Consider the following 16,939-nt stretch of genomic DNA (forward strand, 5'->3'; position numbering starts at 1 on the left):
TTTCCCCCCAAGTGTTAAAAGTGTGGCACTTACTGTAACGACTTCATGGTGAGTGCCAACACCTTTTTTCTTTTTTTTAAAAAGCACTGGCAAAAGGTAAATGGGGATGAGCCCAAAGAGTTAACAAACCAATAAGAATCTTTCCTTGCAGGCATTTGCATTTTCAAATCTTAAAAGCATTATTTTGCAATCTAAATAAGTCTCCAGAATGAAAGGTTGCAACCACCGAATGCTCTCTTCTGCCCTCAAGCAGCTTAACTGAAGATTCTAGTTTTGTTCACCAAGGCTCCAGGCAATAATGAGATTTGAAATATGCATTCTGGGTAGATTATTCCCTGCAAATGCAGGATCACAAAAATTACCATTAATGGAAATTATTGTTGCTCCTCTTTCAGCCCTCAAATTCCACAGAATACAGTAAACCTGCAACTTGCACACATTTCACTTGTGTGCATTCAGCCTTACACATGCTGCAAAAAAATTAAAAAGGGGTGGAAATTGGGAGGGGTTCCAGGAAAAATGACTTTGGCAATCCCACCCACTGCTGAACCCAATGGCTTTTGATGATCCCCGATTCTGGCTTTATTCCAAGAACATAACCCTCACGTAAATTGCCAGGTTACTGCATGCCTAGTTATGGAAGACGTACTTGCAGTAGCAGGGCCAGATTAAACCCAAGTTACCAGGGCTTAAAGCCCGCTGAAATCCATAAAACAAGTTAGTCCCAACTTACTTAGGGTTCAATCATAAGCTAGATCCGCTAGGATGAGTAAACCCAGCCCACACAGCCCCCGAGCGGTGCCAAAAAATGGTGCACGCATCAGCGGTCATGTGTGTGCTGATCGTGCACAAATGAGGTTACCTCTACTAAAAAGAAAACAAAATCTCAATCAGGAGTTCTTACGAGTTCAGGAGTTCTTTGGTGTGCCCATTTTTCTGGGCTCTAGAGCAGTTATGGAAAGCAAAATGTGTTTCCAAGGCTAATTGAAGCATGTTTGTGGTCACCTTCCTTTCTCATACTGCTAGGGTGTGGTCCCAGATAGTCATTCAAAAGGGGTGCAGATGGGAAACAATGTTATTTCTTCCCCCTGCTGTCCACGCACCGCACTGCCTGCATTTCCCCATGGACCTCTGCTCTTCCTGCCCAACCCTACTGCAGGCAGAGGCCAGGGTGGTGCATGATCTCCACAAGGCCCAAGTAGTATTGCAGCACTCTAAAAAAACACCTTCCAAGTTTGGCACAGCAAATGAAACCTGAGGGTGTGGGTAATACTGCCCAGACATGCCCTTTATTAACACTGGGCAGTTCCTATAAGAAAAGTGCTTGGGTGTGTAGAGGCTTGCTTTGCTTCTGTTTCCCAGCCCCCAGGAGGCACTTACCTGGGTAAAAGAAACATGAGGGTTGTGGAAGTCAATCTGCAATATGGTGCCAATGAAGGGCAGGGAGACTGGCCCTGGAGGGTAGCGGCTCCAGCGTTTCCGACGCTTCATGTAATCAAAGGCCAAGATGAAAATAATGAGAAAAATCCCCAACAGCATGGGATTGTTCCATACAGCTGTGAAGAGGGAGGGCAATGACAGCAAGCGATCCATGATTTTGTTCTTCTCTGGATAAATCCCCTTCTGCTTTCCTTCGCCTTCCTCTCTCCTCTGTCAGCCCCTTTCTGTTTGTTTTTCAACTTGTACGTGTTGTTCTAGCTGCTGTCCCTCCCTATCCACATAGTTGTGCTCTCTTCCAAGAAAAAAAGCTCACTGCTCAAGTTTCTCAACAACTAATCTATCACAGCAACAAATGAAAATCTTGTGGGAGTTGCATCGGAGAATAGGCCCGCCTGCAGGCAACAAGCCTGCCTTCTTGCAGTCAGTAAACAATACTTGTCCTTGCATGTTAACTAGAAAGTATCCATAAATAACTTTAGAGATTGCCCACATGCATTTTTCTTTTTAAAAAAATGAACAATAAACTGCTTTAAAATGTTCAGACAGTTCCATCCAGCATGTTTCTCCCTCTGCAGTTCTGGGTGCTGAACGACAGTCACAGTTCCCCTTGCCTGGGGATCACCACTAACATAATGATCAATTGTTCAGAATGAATAGCCCCCTTTCTTTCTGTGGACGTATCTAGACAGTTCAAAAATCTGTTCCTACCTAATTTCAGCTGCACAAAGAAAGCAACTATAGAGTTGTCTTTGCCCATACATTCATTTACACTTGTCCAGCTATAATATCTGATCTAGCCATGTTTCCATGTTTTCAAAGCGCTTCAAAAGTTCAGATAGTAGAAAAGGAAGCATTAGCCTCCCCATAAAAGTGACCAGCAGTGATGCAAAACAGATTGCTGTACAGTTTGTATGACTGCTGTTGGTGCCTAATGAAGATTGTCCATGATGAATAGCACATTCAAGCACTACTGAATGATTTAATATATATACAGTACTAGCCATATATGTGTTAATAAAGTATTCAGAGTTACATTGGTTAGACCAGAAACTGTGACCTGTTCTAGTCCCTTTCACAGGACAGACTTTCAAATACAGTGGTACCTCGGGTTACATACACTTCAGGTTACATACGCTTCAGGTTACATACACTTCAGGTTACTGACTCCGCTAACCCAGAAATAGTGCTTCAGGTTAAGAACTTTGCTTCAGGATAAGAACAGAAATCGTGCTCCGGCGGCGTGGCATCAGCGGGAGGCCTCATTAGCTAAAGTGGTGCTTCAGGTTAAGAACAGTTTCAGGTTAAGAACGGACCTCTGGAACGAATTAAGTACTAAACCCGAGGTAGCACTGTATTGACTTCAGGAGGTAACATAATATCCATTGGAGCTGGTGGAAGAATACCCGGCTGCAGTTTTCTCCTCTTTCTGAAGGCTGGATGATATGGAGAAACATTTAGGCAGCACAGAGAAGACATGCATGAGATGTGAAACTGATTAATCTGAAGAAGTTACTATATCTATATTTATATAGAAATATAATAAAACAACAACAACGAACTTCAGAATTTGCCAAAAATAAATAAATACAAATTAAATCCAGGAAGTTTCTGATGTCTTGTATATCTTTAATTATTGCTCTCTCTCTCTCTCTTTTTATTGTATTTTGATACAGGAAGAATGCAATAAAACCAAACAGGAGGCAGGTTCCCAAAATGCCTCTTTATCACTGGCTTCAGACTAGTAAGCATTCTGCTCCTGTGGGTCAGAGAAGAAATCTCAAAATATGCAAAATAATAATAATAATTGTTGTTGTTATTTTATTTATATCCTGCCCATCTGGCTGGGTTTTCCCCGCCCCTCTGGGCAGCTTACAGCATATATAAAAACATAATAAATCTAGCCGTATGAAGTACTGATCAGAGCGAAATATTTAACAAAGCAATCATAAGCAACATTTGCACAGTTTGTGGGAACAAGAAAATTTCAAAACACACACCAAATAGTCAGTGTATGCCCTCTAGTGTTACTCTCGGGTTTGACACAATTTACAGGGAATAGTGTTCAGTCCTGAGTTCTCACCAGTTTATTCCCCTCTCTCCCATCTCCCATGTAGATTTTTCGAAACATGGAGTAATAGGAACACATTTAAAGATAGAAGGGTGGGGGAATACCTTGTGGAGAAAGATTTGAAGATGTGGATAAACCAAGGAAGAATGCTGAGAGCAATAACAATGAGATGGGGTGGGGAACCTCCTGTCTGTGCCAAGGCTGCCCCTCCCAGTCCATTCAAGGCAGGATTACCATTGATGCAACAGGTTCGTGCCTGCAAGGAGGCCCAGAATGTGAACTTTCATTAAGAAACATTAACTAAATCTCTAGTGTTCCTGGAATGAAAGTTAGACACTATGGCTGTATTTTGGGGGTTCTGGGCTATCTTTGCTGTCTCTTCTAGGTTGAACCCACCTCAGTAAACACAATTGGATGGCAGAACTGGCCACTCTTTTTCCTTCTAAGTTGAGGACAGAACTTCTCTGTGTGTAAAAAGGTAAAGGTAAAGGGACCCCTGACCATTAGGTCCAGTCGTGACCAACTCTGGGGTTGCGACGCTCATCTCGCTTTATTGGCCAAGGGAGCCGGCGTACAGCTTCCGGGTCATGTGGCCAGCATGACTAAGTCGCTTCTGGCGAACCAGAGCAGTGCACGGAAATGCCGTTTACCTTCCCGCTGGTCCGGTACCTATTTATCTACTTGCACAGAGTCTCTCTGTGTGGTGGTGGTTAAATAGGTGTTTGCTCCAAAAGACTTTTGCAAAGTTGGGAGCAGGTTACAGCAAGCCAGCCTTTCTGTTCTGTTGCTGTCAGCCAATGGGGAGGTGGCGGATCACTGCTCTAATCCTGTGTTTGCTCCTCTTGCTAAAGCTGCAATCTCAACCTAATTTACATGGAAGTAAGCGCCCCACCCCCACCCCAACTCAGCTGGAGTTAGTGCTAAGTAAGCATGGCAAGGATCCCACTGCAAAGGGCTGACATGCCCAGTTAAGACGTCCCCTTCTGCAAGATTATTTGCTCATGGAGGCATTTTGAGGAGGATGTCGTTTATGATCTCCTGTAGTCCCACCAGGACTCCACAGGGTCTTTCAGAAACTGAAAGGGGGGTGGGAGTTGTGGCTGCTCTCCTCTCCTTTAGGCTTGTTTGCCCATGAGAAACATTGGGAAATTGAGAGGAGGAGGGTCATTATTCTAGCTGGCTTTTGCTCCCTTTGCTAAAGTTGCAATCCTAATCCCATTTACCTGGGAGGAAATCCCATTATAGAAGAGTATGGTTGGCATCAGTCTTCTGTACAAAACAATCCATAAACCATGATTACCTCAAAAGGTAAGCCCCAAATAGATTATACTGGGTTTTTCTTTTGTGTTCACATTCTGGATTGTTTACTCAGCAAAAATTTCTGGTGAGTTCAATGGAAATTACCCCCTAGTAAATATATGTGGGATTGCAGCCTGTGTCTCCCAAAATTCTGAAGAACACCCTCAATTAATTTTGTAACCAAGTTATCTGCAGCAGATGGGACTCTTTCACAATCAAATTTCTGGCCAAGCATTTTGCTACACTCCCCACCTGTTCAGCATTCTCATAACTTCTCAAATCAAGTTTACAACTGAGTATAAACCTAATCTGTCCCATGAGGTCACACCTGTTTGCTCATTTTTATTCTACCACCATCTTATTCACCCTCCTGAGTATCGTTGCTGCAATAAAGGCAGCGGCATTTATTTTTTCAATTTTTATTCCACTATTCTGTGGAGAAGTTCAAGGTCCCACACAAGCTTTTCAACAACTTTGAGGATAAGGTTAGACAAAGACCGTTTTCAAGTCAGGTGGTAGGCAGGGACTCCCGTTTTCTCTCCCCCCTTCTTTCTGTTTTATTCTATCATACACACAGGAACCCCACCCCATTTTACACACACACATGCACCCATCTCCTCCCCACTCCCCCATCAAGCACTCCCTGCCTTTTCTTCCCACTCCTTCCAAATTGTTATTCGTTCTTGTGGTCTGTTTGCAGCCTTCAAAGCATCTGCCCAGGGCTGGCTCAACCATGAGGCAAGGTGAGGAAACCGCCTCAGGCGGCATGGTCCCCTGGGGCAGCAGTTCCTGATGTTGATTCCTCCCCCCCCCCATGTAGATCTTTCCTGGCTTGGAGGGGCATGCCATTTTGGGATCTTCATCAGGTACTAAAATGTACTGGGCCTGCCCTGCACCTGCCATTGCTTCCCTTCACCACCTAGCTTGCACTCTCTCAAGATGAGTACCCAGCAATGAGAGTGATGGGGAAGCATGCAGGCAGATGCACAAGCTCAGAAGCTCAACCCTGAAGCAAAGCAATGAGAGCACCTGTCCAAAGTCTTCTCCCATCTCGTTGAGAACAGAATACTTTTGGTCTCATCTAGCAGGACTGTTATGGTCTTACAGGCTACACACAGAAGTCAACAGAACTCTAGAGGCAGAAGAGTGGAGGTTTGCACTTGAGACTAGGGACACTTCAGGTGTTTGCAGACTCTGTATTTTGCAGTTGGGTTTCAGTGGCATACCAGTAAATTCAGATTGCACAATCATAGTGGATTTGGAATGCTAAAGGAAGAAATGTGCAGCCTGCTCTTGGGAGGATAAAAGAATCGTAGTCAGTCCTGCCTGCAAAGTGTAACAGATCAAAGATGCAGGAAGCTTTATCTCATGGAAGGTACTAATGCAACGCAAATACACCTGGCAATTAGAAGACAGATGGACAAGAACAACTGAAGTGTAACCTTTTTCTGCCATATTGTTTTCTGCCATTTGTCAAGAGCTGAGTGAAGCTGTTCCTTTCATGGTGCATATGCTTTACCACCAATCACATCCTTCTATATCTTGTGGATATTTTCCAGTTTCAGGATGCGAATTATAGTGTGGTTTATCCTAGGAATCCTTGAAGACTTGCTTAAGTGTAAGATTGGAGTCATCTCTGTGGTGGTTTCTGAATACAGAATCATTTATAAGAGGAGGGGCTTGTTGAACCTTGGGCATGACAGATTTAACTACAGTGGTACCTCAGGTTAAGTACTTAATTCGTTCGAGGTCTCTGGAAGCAGCAGTGGGGTGGTGTCACTCTGTACTCTGCCCTCCTTGCCACAATCCCTGTGTGCCTGCCTATGTGCTCCGGCGGCGTGGCAGCAGCGGGAGGCCCCATTAGCTAAAGTGGTACCTCGGGTTAAGTACTTAATGCGTTCCGGAGGTCCGTTCTTAACCTGAAACTGTTCTTAACCTGAAGCACCACTTTAGCTAATGGGGCCTCCCGCTGCTGCCACGCCGCCGGAGCACGATTTCTGCTCTCATCCTGAAGCAAAGTTCTTAACCCGAGGTACTATTTCTGGGTTAGCGGAGTGTGTAACCTGAAGCGTATGTAACCTGAAGCGTATATAACCCGAGGTACTACTGTATGCTGCACTACGCTTGGTATCGTTTACAAAGGTTTTCTGTTGAGAACTTGGCTCAGGATTACTACGCTATGATTTCAGACATTCTATCTTCATTCCCCAGCATCAGAAAATCCCAGTTCGCAGAACAGCAATAGCATTGTGGGAATTCCAGTGTATGAATGGTAAACACATTAACAGTTCATATTGGATAAACAAATGTAATAGTGAATGAGTTGGCTTTACCTACCTCACAGCAGTAGTGCCGGAGCAGGAACTGGAAATAACCCAGGCAGGAATGAATGGTAGTGAACTTTCTTAGATTAAGGGGCATCATGGTAGGAGTAAGTGTTGGGAGTCTAAACAGTATGTAGAATACCACTTGCAAAAGTCACCACTGAAAATGGAGCCACAGATGCTGTAACTCAGTGATGGCCAAACTTGGCCCTCCAGCTGTTTTGGGACTACAATTCTCATCATCCCTGACCACTGGTCCTGTCAGCTAGGGATGATGGGAGTTGTAGTCCCAAAACAGCTGGAGGGCCAAGTTTGGCCATCACTGCCGTAACTAGAACAAGGACCAATAATATGGTAGTAAATAGGTGCTGGAATTGGTGAGAAGAAGCAAAGGGAGCAGATGCAGTAGTGGTGATAACCAGGATACAGAGGAAGATTTTTCTTGTAGACTCCGAATTGCTAAGTTTTCATTGTGAAATCTAAGTGCAGAGCTCACTTGAGCACCTATAACAATTGCAAATATCCCAGTGGTCAGCAACAGGATGTCCTCTAAGCTAAACAGCATGTCTCAGAGGAATCAGATGGCATTTGTGAGCTCATGTACCTTTAATATCAACCCCAATGGACTATCCAAAGCCTGATGAAATGAGTAATTCCAGGGCTGTGAATGTTGTAAAAATACAGGAACAATGTTGGTAGTGGCTTCTGCTAGATAAAACACCCTCAGAAAGCTTGCTGTATATGAGTGTGAATAGTTTCTCTGGACCATTCAAGGTGGCTATGGAGACATACTTATCTTAAATCTAAGAGAGCTAAGTTGGTGTGCAAATGACCCAAACAGCAATCACAGAAAATATTGCAACTGACAGGAAGAGCAAAATACATTACATTCCACAGAAGAAACAAGGTTAAAATGAAGTTTATTAGGTTTTTTTTGTGGGGTTTTTTTGTTTTGTTTTAGTTTTTTATATAAAACTGTTTGTGAAACAGCTATTTTATTCCCATGGCAGAGTGACCACTGAAAGATGCACTAACCCCTTCTTAAGGCCTTAACAAGAGAAAAAGTTTTGTTTTTTAAAAAACTCAAATGTTTAAAAATTACACAATGTACAAACAAACTAAAATTAACCATGTGGTGTAGGCTGCTAAATAGACATTCTCCCTTCCTTCCTTTGGGAAACAAAAGACAGAGAAGAGAAGGGTTAATTGGATTTTCCTGGTCAGCTTAACACACACTGATTATGTCAACATTCAGACTTCCTGTTGAATGCCCCTTTCTAGCAGGCAAGCCAACATCCTCCTCCAGACTACCCCCCAAAAAGGCAGCAGCTCCTTGGAATGATTTGGGAGTATTTGTCAATGCCAAGAATGGCGCAAATCCCCCACCTTTTGGTACAGAGTAACGTATAATAAGGTCAGAATATCTGTATATGAAGCTAATAGAAGCCACTCTTATTTCACAAGTCACATGACATAGGAGTCTTCTGGTGCTTCCTTTCTTAATAAAAATAAATAGCGTTTCTTAAAAAGAAAAAAAATCCCCTTTTCACACATACACAAATACAAACATCCCATTCCCTGCAACCATTCATTCCCACCTCCCACCCCTACGGACAATTTCACCAACATACAGGGGGAAAATTCATATTCTTTAAAACCTGGGTTATCTGTTGTGGAAGTTGGGAGTAAAGAGACAAGTTTGATTAAGCAAGCTCATAACTCCTTTTGAAACAAGTTGAGTTCCATTTGCAAAGGCCTTGTTTGAATTTTACTTATACTTGTTCATAAGCAACTTGGAACATATATGGGTCCTAAAAATTCAATTTAATGCATAAAAAGGGATAGCGCACCTTTCATTTAAAACAAGTCTATCAAGACTAAAAATAGATCTTTATATATATAATCTATATATATATTTTATCCCTCCCTCTTTAATTCCCCCACTTTCTTTTCTTTTCCCTCCCCATCCCATAGTCACTATGGAGATTGTGTCCATGAAAACAGCTGGTTCAGACTCCTTGATCATATTCTGTGATGTTGTCGGTCAAGTGTGATGAAAGAGTTGATGAAGGAAGTGCTGGCATTGGCAGGCACATCAAGAGAGGGGCATGACTGCACAGTGGGAAAGAATCCATCCAATCATGAATGTCCACCGCTTTCTTATCTCAACAGCTTAACCTGTAACAGGAGAAAAGCACTGCCATTAGAAAAATGTGCATGTGCTAAACATTTTTTATTAACTTGTTGGCAAAATTTAAGTCCATAGCCCAAGGAAATGTTGTAGCAGCAATACTTCCAAGAACTTGGTAGAACTGTTTATGAAAGTGTAGCATTTATAATTCTTTTTTCCTTAAACAAAAAACCCCTTTAAGGTTGTGAAAAGCAAGCAATTCTGCAGTGATTATATGAAAGGAAAAATTGTAGCCCATTCCCTTCTGTTTAAGTGTCCATGTCAGAATTCATTACATTTAGTGCTGGGATATATGGCTGTTGGAAGATACAATGTGTGGCTAATTTAATCAGAGGGTGAATCTCTGCTATAGCCTGATAACAGTGCAGCCACTGAAAGGGGCTTCATCTCACCATACTTTGTATGGCCCTGCACAACCACCAGATAGCAACCATTAAAAAACCAACTCAGAATTACTATCCAATGATAGATTATTGGCAACCATGAGTGCACACTAAGGAGATGCCTTAACTACAGTAGCCGGTATTGTCTGGATTTAGAGGTAAGGTCAGCTGAAATTTATCGGTTCTATTTTACTGGAGGCACAAATGTCACTTTAAGCAGCTTGTGCAGTGGCATGTGTATGTATTTAATTTCCTCTGTAGACCATTATTAGTCACTCTATGACAAGAAGTTTCAAACTCACTCCATTCTGCTAGTTAAGAGTGTTATACTCAGCCTTAAACATTCTGCAAATGCTTTAGGTGAAGTTCCTTTCAGATTGTCCACAGAATGTGAACTATTATTATATCTTTCCTGCATCTTAAATTAGGAGCCCTTCCTATGAATGTTTGTGCTTAAGTAAGCCCCATAAGATTCAGTGATACATCCAAGTAACTGTGCACACTTAAAAGGGGCTTAGCTAAAGTGTGAGTCCTTTGCACGAGCAGTGGGGATCTTAAGAGCGATACTGACTTTTCAAATTGACTCTTCCATGCTTGTTGTTGTATGGATATATCAAATATGCATGAGCCCTATTCCCAAAAAAGAGGGGGAGGGGCTGGTTAGCCTTTCTATCTATCAGACCACTTTTCTCTATTATGGGTGGGACCTGGGAAATTCAACTGAATTTTCAGGTTGAATCAGATTCCCTTATATCTCCTTGCTTCTTAATTGTGGGTCTTATTCCTGAGCACACTGGCTACCAACCACCTATCTTTCAGATATTGTAAGCTATTTTGGACCACTGACTTTTACTTCTACAGGAGGCATACATGTATCTTGCTTTTGAACAGCTTAAGCAAAGAAAAAGGACCTTTAGGTAGATTTTTAAAACTAACTTAAAAACTTAACTGTGAAGTGTGAAGGCTGCTCCCTGCAAGGCCCATTCCACCTGGTCTAGGAGGTGGGGCCCAGACTCACCCAGCCCTACTATGTTAAATATGTATTCTGTAGTTGACATCCTTTGTAATGTTTTATTTTGAAACCTTTAAGATAATATTTTAGTTTTCTGTTATGTTGCTTTGACTGTATACTCTATATTTGATTTTCTTCAGATTGTTTTATTTTTGTTTTATTGATTTAATATGCTGTAAACGGCTTTGAGATTTTTCTTAAAAATATAAAGCGGTGTAGATATTTAATAAATAAATACATTTCTTCAACATGGAATGCATTTTAATTCCTTTAAAGGAATCTTTTTTTTTTTCCAGTTGTAAAACTTTGCCTTAGTTTTTAACTCTCTGCTTGCCCTTAGCCATCCACTTTGCTTCTGCTGTCCAATCTTGATATTTGGGGTGGGGCCTTTTTCTTTTTTCTTTTTAATGGCATGAAGTCTTGTGGCAGTAAAAAGCATTATTACTGTTTACTGATCCTTGGAGAGGCAGAAATGAATGGCTGGGACAAGGCGAATAGAACTGGGAGAAATCCTGTGTGTTACAAATTTTCATGACAGATACATATTTGCGCTTTCATAGAAAGAGCTGGGAAATCTGAAAAACTGGCAACTAACGAGAACACATCTGGCTGATCCATGAGAACACATAGCCCTGCCACTGCAAAATCTGGCTCTGCTATCATGTGGACAGGAAGAGAAGCAAACACAATTCTCCAGTACTGAGTCCAGCAGCATTTATTGTTCTTTTGGCTCTTGAACCTACTCTTCTTCCAGAAGGAAGCAGGACCGGGAATGAGTTCCAGAAGGGCACAACCTTTAGTGCAGATGAAGGCATGCAGAGCCTGGAGATTTCGTCTAGCAAGTATTACCAACAAGCATATTCTCAATGCTGTATCATCACGGATAAGCTTTACAGTCAGACAAATGCTTCTGGGTGTAACAGGCCACAAGTGCTGTGGCACTGAAGGTATGGTAACCCCTTAATTTCCCCTAGCCTGCAGACAAATAAACTCTAGACTTAGCAATGCCAAATACACAAACTCACACCCTTCTGTTCTAGATGAATTTACCTTTTGAATCTATATTGCTAAAGCATGTAAGAATCCCCATTCCAACCTTCACATGCATTCAAAAAGTAACAGCACCCGCCCTTCCAACCATCCTCCCCAAATATACCAGCCATTTTATTTTCAATTTTATGTACTATTTCTCTTTTACCAAGAAAATCAAGGTGGAAACATACTACATACAAATAGTTAAGTAAAAATAAAAACCAACATCAGCCCATATCACATCTTGACTGAAATCTGTTCAGAGGTAGGATGCAGGGAGAGGAGTCTAAGGATAGGTATCTTAGAGAATTGCCCTCCCTAAAGAGGCATGTCTGGCAGCTATTGTGCATACTGTTACATGCCAGTTTAAGGCATTTTTATTAATCCAGGCATTTTGAAAATGTATATAATGCCTCAACAATTATTTGTGATCTTATTGCCACCTTGTTTTATGTTGTTGGTATTTCTGTCATACTGTATTATAACTGGCATATGATGCACAATGCCCTGGATTTATTTGGACAGCATAGAAATCCTTAAAAAAATTATAAAATATGTTGAAGCAGAGTTGTAGGTAAAAGGCTCTTTTGAAAGTAACAATCTTAGCCAAGAAGAAGTATCATACTCACGTACTTCTCCCATCCCCTTACATGCTGGCTTCAACACTTCTATGGTGGACTTTTAAATCCAAGGTTTTCCATTAGATATAAGTCAGAAAACTGGCTTAATTTGTTTACTAACCAGGATATGAAACTAGGATCCAATGATTTAACTTCCTAGAAGTGGGAAGCCAGAGAATTCCAAAATGTATAAGTTGAAGTCTCATAATTAGAAACATAGCTGTTCTTGCATATACTGCCCTGTTACAAGTTAACTGACAGTGGAACTACCCTCCACTGCTTATGGAAGCACATCATAACTAATTTCACTATTTTGATGAATCAACAGGAGAAAGTAACCAATGTACGTGGGTGGCACTGTGGTCTAAACCACTGAGCCTAGGGCTTGCCGATCGGAAGGTCGGCGGTTCGAATCCCCACAATGAGGTGAGCTCCCGTTGCTCGGTCCCAGCTCCTGCCAACCTAGCAGTTCGAAAGCACATCAAATTGCAAGTAGATAAATAGGTACCGCTCCGGCGGGAAGGTAAATGGCATTTCTGTGCGCTGCTCTGGTTTTGCCAGAAGCAGCTGGCCATATGACCCGGAAAAACTGTCTGCGGACAAACGTCAGCTCCCTCAGCTAGTAAAGCAAGCGTCACAACCCCAGAGACGTTCGCGACTGGACTTAACTGTCAGGGGTCCTTTACCTTTTAACCCATTCTCTACTGCCAGTCACAGATCTAGGACACCTATAACTCAAAAGGAGCCACCTCCCCCAAATTATTTACGAAGTAGGCATATTTTTCTGATATCAAAAAAGACCCAGGTGAACAGTTAAAGTGTAAATGGACATGAGACAATTAACTGAAAAGAGATATTCCCAAAAATATTAAAAGCAAATGATTGGCATTCATAATCCATTATAGGTTTCTTTAGAAAGAGCTGGGAGACTCCTGCCTCAGGCTTTTGTATACGGGAGGCCTGCCCTTACCTGGAAACAAGCCAGAGCACTAAACCAGAAACTCAGAGACAGGCAACAAGACACACAACACTTCTCCTTTGTGCTCTGCTCTCTTCTAATTCCTGGAGACAATGCAGATCACTAGATTCATTCACAGTTTATCTTCATGCCTCAGAAATGTTGCAGAACTACTGGAGCAACCAGCTCAGAAAGAAACAGGTGGAGACATTCCATCTCTGTGTGACCAGGATAGCCTTTATGTATTGCTTTCAGGGGCCTTCACTGCACCAGGAAGAAGGCACATAGCCAAACCATTGTAAATGACACAGCATTTTGTGCACTACTCTTCAGGTATTAGGCAGTTCTATAGGCAGTTCTCCTGATAGTTCAAATGGGTTGATATTATAGTATTGTTTTGTGCCTTGCCCTGGATTGCCTGCAGTAATAACAAATCTTATAAATAAAAAAAATCTGCTCTGTTAAAACATTCACTTCATAAAGTATCAACAAAGCCTATTCACAGAGCAAACACACGGATTTCAAGCAATGCTTAAAAACAAAGGAAAAAACAAACAATGCTGTGTGCAAATAATTTCTAAATGGTGAGAAAGAAGTGGCACGGGTCAAAGTGACACAATTCCAACTTATACATGTACCGTCTTGCATGTAAGCAAAATAAGGTGAGCAGAACTTGTTCAAACTCACAAAATGTTCGCGAATAGGTAAGGGAGAAAGAAAGACCAATAAAGACCAATAAGAGACAGGGACTTCAGCAAACCAGCTAACTCATCAATAGTTTATAAAGTGTGCATTCCCATTCTGTAATGATAAAGATACTAATGATGGCATAGTTCCTGTACACTGAAGATATCTCCATTATTCCGTGAATAATTCCTTTGAAAGCCATCCTAACTGAACCACCTATTAAGGGAAATCTCAGTTCATAAAGCTAAATCTGTTCATATAGGATTGTCTATTGAATCCACTTACAGCTAAATAAATGTTCATGCCCCAATTCAAACATGACAAGACACAATGAAATAGTAATCAGAGAATGAATGTTCAATGCTAATTTTCAACAAGCTCCCTGTGGTGTAAATTGCTTTTTAAAACTCTATGAGGAAAACATAGATACCTCTGCCCTATTTTTAGATTACCATTTTTGTGTGTCTTTTGGAAGAACTCATTGAATGTTAGCATCTTGGTTTCACTGTCTACAAAATGTGGACAACAGGCCTGCATTATCTCCACACCCACATCCACAAGAACTAAAAACATACCAAGATATGCAAATATAACAATATCGTGGTAGGAGTGATTTCAATATGAGGATACCGGTAAAAAAAAACTATCTTGAGATGAAAAACTCATTCCATGTGGATGAGCCTTGCAACTCAGCACTCAAGCTGGTTGTCTGTGGGGAATAACAATGGCCTCCAGGGGGAGAGGTGCATTCTCACTGCCATGGGGGCAGCGCTGAGCAGAGCTGGACTGTTATAGTAACTGCGTATGTATATGCATACATACACCCGCGTTCTAGCTTTAAAGAGCGACTGGCTTACTGGCTTCATTATGACAAACAAAGCAGCATTATAGAGGCCTTGTCCAGGGCTTGGACAGGTATTTGCAATACCCTCACAGCATGAAGAGGTGGGGGAGAGTAGATAGTGGTAACAACACGGCAGAGGGGGAAAGAAACAGAGTAACACGGTTGAAAGAAGCAGGGAAGCCAGGCAGATGCACTCTCTCCCCCCCCCTCCCTCAGACACACACACACACAATCACATGTAAGTCTGTTCCAGGCTTCCTGTGGATTTCTCAGCCAAAAGGATAAAAGGATCTGCCCTGGAACATCATCCCAGTGTGTATCTGGCATGGACTGGGAGGGCAAAGAAAAACCATCATTAGACTATCTGAGTCTGTGTCCCTCAGAATGTTCTGATTGCTTCTGCTGAGCTCAGAAAGACAGCTCTCTCTCTCTTGGCTTTTTCCAGAACACTGAAAGTATGTTATGATTATGATGCTACGCAGAGTTAATCACTGCCTTTTCCTCTAGGCACTTGTACCAGGCTGTCAGGCAGGCAACTGATCTTGACTTACTGGAGCTCAGAAAATGGGAATCTAAGTGAAATATGAGAGTTACCCATCAAATGATGATATATAAAACACCCAAGCTTCTGTGTTTACATAAATAGACAAACAGGTGATACATGGGAAGTCCATTAGGATACAGCAGAAAAGGGCTTCTCCCCAGTTCTGCCCTTCATTGGTGAAGTGGCAAGCTTAGTATGAAAATACAAGTAAATAGGAGTCAAAGTTAAAATCTTTGCATAGCAATATCACCACCTGTTTCTCCCTCGGGCTGGAGAGAAAGTGGCATCCTTCCCTCAACTCACCTGTGCTTGCTTTTATTTTCATTCCCACGAACACACTTCCCCCCTCACCCCCGCTCCGACTGCTCTGTGCTGAGGCTGCCTTTCACCATCTTGTTCTGCAAGGAGGGAAGAGAGCAAGGGAGGAGGGGCTAATGTCCAGTATGCCAAGAAGAAGATGAGGGGGAAAGAGAAGATAAAAAGGAGAGAGGCAGATGAGAAGGAAGATGGAACATGTGGAGAATGAAAGAGAGAAAGGAGCATCAGTACGAGAACCAAACAGATCTTTCAGACAGGATTTCTGCACCACAGCATTTGGAACTTTTGGGAGGAAAGAAATACCGTATTTTTCCCTCCATAGGGCGCACCTGACCATAGGGCGCACCTAGTTTTTAGAGGAGGAAAATACGGAAAAAAATATTCTGAATCAAATGTTGTACTAAACTATTTAAAGCAGCAAAGCGGGCGGATCCTGTCCGCTTTGCTGCTTTAAATTGAGCCTCAGAGGAGGGTAGGAAGGGGAACCATGGGTTATCTAAGTCCAGTTAATAATGCTGAGCCTGACTTATGGCCATCGAGATTAGCCTGGCCGTCTCAGTGGAAATCTGGGGAGGCTGGGGTGGACTTTCAGTGGTCAAAGTGTGGTTGTGTCTTCCTGCCCGGCATCTATTTCCTGCCCTCTTTCCCCCTGCACCCCCGCACCCTGCTTCCAGGGAAGGAAGCGGAGCCATGGATCCTCTGCTCGCAACTGCAGTGGATTCCCTCCACTTTGAAGCAGGAAAGTGGGAGAGGAGCTGCTTACATGAGTGTAAGCTGCTCCTCTCCCACTTTGCTGCTTCATAGGGAGCCCGGGAGGAGGGAATCCACTGCAGCCGCAAGCAGTGGAGGATCCATGGTCCCCTTCCTTCCCTCCTCCGTAGTTGCTTTGAAGAAGGAAAGTGGGAGAGGAGCTGCTTACACGAGTGTAAGCTGCTCCCCTCCCACATTGCCGCTTCAAAGGGAGCCTGGGAGGAGGGAATCTGCTGCAGCTTCCCCCACCTCAAGCAGAAGCCGCGCGCTCTTTAAAGGGGCTGCGCGGCTTCTCCTGGCTTTTCTGGGAGGTGGGGGGATTCCCCCACCTCGTAGAAAAGCCTGCAGGAGCCGCACAGCCTTTAAAGAGGGCGCCGCTCTTGGGGGCTTTTCCCCCAGGAGGGAGAAGGGACTGATGCGGCCAGTCAGTCCCTTCTCCCTCCTGGAGAAAAGCCCGCAAGAGCGCACG

General features: G+C 42.8%; 1 protein-coding gene and 1 long non-coding RNA gene across 14 annotated transcripts in view; both read right to left on the reverse strand.

Moving 5' to 3' along the window:
• LOC308457780 overlaps positions 1 to 16,939 on the reverse strand; it is a 119,910-nt gene that overhangs the window by 46,363 nt on the left and 56,608 nt on the right. The window lies entirely within an intron of this gene.
• TCF20 (transcription factor 20) overlaps positions 1 to 16,939 on the reverse strand; it is a 200,220-nt gene that overhangs the window by 18,763 nt on the left and 164,518 nt on the right. For 11 of the 13 annotated variants that reach the window (XM_080971883.1, XM_080971882.1, XM_080971873.1 and 8 more), the window contains 2 exons: positions 15,706 to 15,833; positions 8,035 to 9,309 (listed from right to left, as the gene is read on the reverse strand). The exons of 1 other annotated variant lie outside the window; for it this stretch is intronic. In XM_080971883.1, the coding sequence (XP_080828009.1) occupies positions 15,750 to 15,833 (84 nt within the window). In that variant the 3' untranslated portion in view covers positions 8,035 to 9,309; positions 15,706 to 15,749. Of the gene's footprint in view, positions 1 to 8,034; positions 9,310 to 15,705; positions 15,834 to 16,939 lie in introns of those variants that run through there. One more of the 13 variants, XM_080971876.1, reaches the window with a different exon arrangement.

The sequence above is a fragment of the Podarcis pityusensis genome (assembly GCF_964106645.2).
Source record: "Podarcis pityusensis genome assembly, chromosome: 10".
NCBI classification, from domain to species: domain Eukaryota; kingdom Metazoa; phylum Chordata; class Lepidosauria; order Squamata; family Lacertidae; genus Podarcis; species Podarcis pityusensis.